This window comes from Eucyclogobius newberryi, unplaced genomic scaffold, assembly GCF_026437365.1.
Source record: "Eucyclogobius newberryi isolate DKJ021-1_F unplaced genomic scaffold, fEucNew1.0.hap1 SCAF_6, whole genome shotgun sequence".
Classification (NCBI taxonomy): domain Eukaryota; kingdom Metazoa; phylum Chordata; class Actinopteri; order Gobiiformes; family Gobiidae; genus Eucyclogobius; species Eucyclogobius newberryi.
In genome coordinates, this window is record NW_027316278.1 from 21,077,568 (window position 1) to 21,083,863 (window position 6,296).

A 6,296-nucleotide genomic window follows, 5' to 3' on the forward strand; every position below is an offset into this window, starting at 1 on the left:
GTAAATAACGTGTTTATATTTTGCAGAACACTGACTGAATAATAATAAATAATAAGTCCGAGATGTGACGGTTTCTGCTTTTTCCGCCAGGTCCGTGAACGCATCATATCCTAGCGACCGCAAGTTTGGTCTGAGCCCTGTTGAAACTGTGGGATAAAGAGTGAAAGGATGTCCAAGAAAGTGAAGGAAAGTGGCGAGAAACGAGGCAAAAAGACGACGAAGAAAGACACGGACTCTGCATCTGAAGCTGTGTCTGAGGAGAGAGAGAGGAGCTTCTGCTTGGCACAGATTCGATTCTTGAGTGAGAAGTTGGAAAGGTAACTTCATGTGCATGTGACAACTTCTCCATGTTTTTCTGATCATTACTAGTTTGGGGAATGATCATTTAAAAAGGTAATGTTTAAAGTTCCAAAAGGAGTGATTATGTCATCAATAAGCCACAAAATGCCTGTGACAGTTTATTGATTTAATGAAATAAATGCGTTATCAGGTTTTTGTCAATCATAACTATTGTTTCAAATGTATATATGACACAATACACACACACACACACACACACAGACGCGCAGACACACAGACACATACACGCACACAGACACACACAGACACACACAGACACACACACACACACACACAGGCGCGCACACACACACACACACACACACACACACACAGACGCGCAGACACACATACACGCACACAGACACATACACACAGACACACACACACACACACACAGGCGCGCACACACACACACACACAGACGCGCAGACACACAGACACATACACGCACACAGACACACACAGACACACACACACATACACACACACACAGGCGCGCACACACACACACACACACACACAGACGCGCAGACACACACACACGCACACAGACACACACACACACACCTCTGTGAGCGCACATGAAACTAAAGTGACAACATTGTTCACTACAGCTTCAGAGAGTGTAGAGTGTAGTTATACATACGTGATCCTCGTCTGTTTAAAGGGCTTAAAGCATCATGACTAATATGGCTGATGAATAATAATGAGAGGGTTCAACATTTGTGGATTAATCATGTTTATATCATGTTCAAAACAGTGAATGATCCCACAGAGTTGCACAGACCACGTCCCTCCATCTGAAATCATAACATCATCTAATTCTAAAATGCACCCTGTTTACTCCAGCCCCAAAAGTCTAATAAGAAGACCTAGAATTAAAAAGTGCACCTATCCCAATAAGAGAACAGTATTATATTCATATTCACCATGATATGTAGCTTACAATAGAAGGGATTAAGTGTATATAGAGTGATGGATAGTGTGCCCCCAGTGGCTGTCTGAATGACTCTAAAGGTCTATATAACTCATCAATCACCTAAAGCTACTGAATACAACTGTATTTTTGTTTTTTTATATCACTGAAATCTCTACTATAACAAATTAGGAACAATTGTGCGTCTGGGAATAAAATAAGATAAGATTTGACAATTCCTTATCACAAGCTACTGAATGACCAAGGTCTTTATACTCCCTTTTGTCAACACAGGGAACACTGTGTTTTTTCACATAAAAGTATCTTCAAATGGGGCAGATGGATTCACATGCTTATTTAGTTTTAATTCCGGAATCTTACATTGGTTCCATTTCTAGATACTACTGGATACTGACTTAGATCTGTTGTTTTAAAAAGATAAAAAGGTTGTTATGTAATGGTCTCATACATTATGTTCCTACTGTAAGAGGGGGAGACAATTTCAACGCAACCGACTACATTTACTGACATTTTTAAAGAATATTGTGGCCCGTAGGCTTAATTCAGCAGGACAGGTGTGGAATGGGACATGAGAGAGAAGGGAGGACATGCAGTAAATTGTGGGATTCAAACTAAAAAAAACTGTGGCCAGATGTCACGATATCAAACTTTATTTTAGTGTTACGATTATTGTGAGAAAAACATCACGATTTAACGATTATTCACAAATATTATTGGGACCGTGACCAAACAACAGGGAAATCTTCATAATAGTTTACTGTTACAAAAAATTGTGACCAGCTTTATGAAAATGAACTTTCTGAGAGACAAATTAAAATAGAATATTTTAAATTCTTAATGTCTATTTTTCTGGCTATAAATTGAACTAAAAATACTTGTTATTTGCTTCTAAAATTGTCACAATTTTTCATATTTTTAACTTTTTTTACCTCTATATTGTGACCTGAATAATCACGATTATCGACCAACTGAATAATATTGACATCCCTAATAAGGTATTATTTGTCAAATCATAACTATTTTATAATTTGCTGGATTTGGCCCTTGTTTACAGTGTGGTTGCTAGGTAACAGTTGTGGAATTACCTCTACATCTGTCACATCTGCTGCTCATCTCCGGCGAGAAAGTATCATTATAAACATTGTCAAACCGGGAAGAATGAGGCAAACATCGGGACAGTGGATCCATCTTCAGATCTTGAGCTTCAAAAACCCCAAACTCCTGACTGAGCACGACCTCACGTCACTGCTAGAGTTTTATCCACCCGGGGACTGGGCTCTCACACCTCAGGAACCTTCTAGAAGTCCAAGGACCTGAAACGCACGCTTTTGTTTTTCCAGATATGAGCAGAAATGTGAGGACCTGGAGGCGCAGAAGAAAGACTTAAACCTTAAGCACGTCGCCCGGGAGAAGGAGAAGGCCGACATCGTGGCTTTCCTGAAACGCTCTTTGCTGGAGAAAGATGAGGAAGCGGACCGGCTGAGCGAGCGTCTGGACAGCGCTCAGCAGGACGCTCAGAGGCAGCGAGAGGAGATGCAGCAGCAGCACAAGCTACAGCTGGACCAACTGCAACACGGGGCCGACGCGCTCACCGTGGACAACCAAACACTCGGTATTTTAACAATTGTAAAGAAAATTATGATTTCTTATTGTTGGAGTCATAATAGTCTGTTCTGCACTATGAATTTACAGTTCATGCAATTGATAGACCTGTCATTATAACACATTTTAAACTGTGACTTTATTCTGCCACAAAACTGTATTGAATTGTATTGACGATTATCTTACGCCACAGATACAAAAATAAAAAAGTAATGTAAGCTGCAATGTATTAGTTTACACATTACGCAGGTGGGTGGAGTAGAGTTACTTCAAAAATAATGATAAGTAAAAGTACAATGAAGCGATCCAAGAAATGACTGAAGAAAGAATAAAAAAGCATTTGAGGAAAAGTATTTCTCAAGTAAGAAGCGTAACTTTAAGAGTAACTGTATGCAAGTAATATCTGATTTATAATTGGAAGTTTGTGTCATTGGAAGGACACAACATGAAATAATGCACCACATCTAGTATTTTCAAGTGATAGACACAAAAATGAGAAGAGCAGTGCAAGAAACACATCATATTGTCAATGTAAAGCTTTTGTCACTTAAGAGTACTATAACTGTACTGTACAATAACAGACAGTACTCAAGTAGGAGTAAAAGTATTGTGTCAAAAAGTTACTCCAAGAAGTACAGTTTGTTAAAAGTTTCTAAAGTAAATGTAACTGCCCACCTCTGGAATGACTATTTGTGTCATATGTAAGTTATTAATTATTCAACCCTTTACAACTCGAAAGTTATAAGACCAAAAAAATGTATCTAAAGTAATGACTATAACAGGCTAAAATAGCACGTTGGTCTGTTTTGCAATATCTTCAGTGACGTCTCCAAAAAAAGTGGGGGAAAAAAGAACAATAGGAAATATATCCACAAACAGAGAGGAACTCACGGCACAGTTTTGTGTTGGCGTCACTCACATTTTCCACATGTTACAGTGGAAAAGCTCATGTGTGTGGAGCAGTTCTTAAACGACAGAGACCAGCTGATGGCCAAACTCGACGCTCTGAAGAAGCAACTGTCCCGCCAAGAAGAAGCGCACACAGTCGAGCTGCATAACCGGGACATGCAGGCACTGACGGACAAGGACAAGTCAGTCTCGCATACGCTCGAGCATAACATGTCACAAACAACAGGATTTTCACCAGTATGACGTTTATGTGAAGGTGGGAGAAGACGCTCGAGAGCCATGTCGCCGGTATGGAGGCCGAGGTCCAGCGCTTGGTCAACCAGAGGCTCCCAGAGACCACCAGCCTCGCCCTCCAGCAGAACAAGGAGCTGAAGGAGCGCTTTGGCCAGCTCTCGCAGCACTCTCAGGGGCTGCTGGGGGAGAACACAGCCCTGAAGAAGAGCAAGACGCAACTTAAACTGGACGTGGAAAACCTGGAGCAAATGTTACGAGAGGTGACCCGCAATAACTGCATCCAGAAACGGGTGAGAGCAGCAAAACTCAGAATCAATAAAAACTATAGTAAAGTTTAGATCAATAGTGTTGTGGTATCAATAGAAAACAGGACATGTAAATTGACTATGACCAAAGTTTTAAGCCAAACTGCATGGATCTGAGCTATAACCCACATACAAATAAGGAGTTATTATAATCAAGAAATGAAACAAAGCACCAACAATTATAACTGACTGAAATGTTTATCAAAGCATATAAATTGGACTCAACTCGAAAATATGGGACTGTTACTTTTTATCTTATCCTGAGTTCTCTAAGGTGCTGCCCAGCTCTGCTTGTTTTTTCTTTCTTTATTATTCTATTTTTACTAGTAGTACATTTTTTGTCTTTCTTTCTTTACATAGGTCAGTTTGGTATATGTACGTTTTTGTTGTTTTATGTTTAGAAAATAAATGGAAAGAAAAGAAAAAGAAAGCAGGACTTTGTGGTCAACCCTATTCTGGACATGTTACTACATATCCTTCATTCATCGACCAAACTATGGATACATGGCTTTGTAGATGGTTGTTTATTCCAATAAAGTTCAATTAAAGATGTATTCATCCTTGATCAATAAAAGTTGACCAACTAGAAACAGATAAATATATTTGCAGTCCCACAGCCCCTCCAGAGTTGGCAGGTAGTACTTGAGAAATTGTACTTTTCAGAGTAGTTTTCACACTTTTATGTCCACTTGACTAAAGTTTTGTTTGAAGGTTTGTTACTCCTCCCACTCTGTAAATCTGGTGACAAAAGCTCATTGATGACATTAACACCTCAAACATTTGCACTTCTTGCACCACATTTTCCCATTTTTTAATGTTTGTGTCTATGCTTGGGAAATACCAGAATCTGTGCACTATTTAAGGTTTGGTCTGATGATTACATTGTATTTAAATTCTGGTTTATAATTTAAAAGCTATTTACATACAAATTGTTACTCAGTACTCAAGTTGTAATTTCTTTAAATACTTGAGTAATTATTTGGGTTCAATAATAATTATAAAACACAGCACAAAATAGACACAGTAAAAAAGAGAAAACACACATACACACACACACACACACACACACCACACTTTAACATAACAATACTTTGACTTGTGTTCACATTTTGACTACTTTACCCGTCTCTGCCCAATCCCAACTAAGACAAAATAATACAGGTTGTATGCGATATATTTTCTTTGAGTTGGTGTAGATGGTATAAAACCTCCATTGCATTGATTATTGAGCTTGATTGTTCCGTGCCTTTTTAGTGGTAATTTCTTATTGTTTTCTCCAGGTAGTTCAAAAGCTGACAGAGAAGTGCACCGCGCTGCAGACGGAGCTTAACCAGTGCAGACAGAAGCATCAGCAGCTGCTCTCGCTGCAGTCACAGAGTGTGGACGAGATGGAGACGCTCAGGTTCAGCCAGTCACATGTTAAAATACCATCACCTTTGACCTCTCAGGTGAATGTCGTCACTATGACTGTGTGTGCAGGCAGGACCAGGCCTCTGTGCTCAAGCAGTGCAATAAGAAACAACATGACATTGGTCATCTGGAGGCGGCGCTGCAGCAGGAGAGGAGGACGAGGAGTGAGATGAAAAGTGTCATACAGAAGGGATGCGTTATACTTAAAGAGGCATTGATGGTACGCTTTGATCTACAATATTACAAGTGTGATAGGCCTTTTTGGAGATATTATGACATTGTTTAATTCTTTTTGATCAGGAAGTTGAGGTGGAGAACTCAAAGGAGCGTGTGGACCGGTGGAAGCTGCTCATGAAGAAGCTGCTCGTGGTCCTTGAAGCCCCTTCAGTCGAGGTTTGTTTGTAAGTTTCAGATATGCATTGGCGTTTATCCACACAATATCGTTTTGTTGTCTCTCAGGAGGGAATCCAGTGTCAGGCAAACAACACGGGCAGAAGTATTAGAGGTGAATCTCCAACAGGCCGTGTGTGAAGAAAATGAAACCGCACTGCTACTGC

General features: G+C 39.9%; 1 protein-coding gene across 1 annotated transcript; it reads left to right on the forward strand.

Moving 5' to 3' along the window:
- The first annotated feature begins 160 nt into the window (after positions 1–160).
- cfap157 (cilia and flagella associated protein 157) lies at positions 161–6,270 on the forward strand. Its single transcript, XM_072433878.1, has 8 exons — positions 161–317; positions 2,620–2,891; positions 3,819–3,972; positions 4,047–4,314; positions 5,610–5,731; positions 5,809–5,959; positions 6,040–6,132; positions 6,199–6,270. Exons 1-8 carry the CDS (start codon positions 169–171, stop codon positions 6,268–6,270), a joined length of 1,281 nt encoding a protein of 426 aa, XP_072289979.1. The 5' UTR covers positions 161–168.
- The last annotated feature ends 26 nt before the right edge of the window (positions 6,271–6,296 follow it).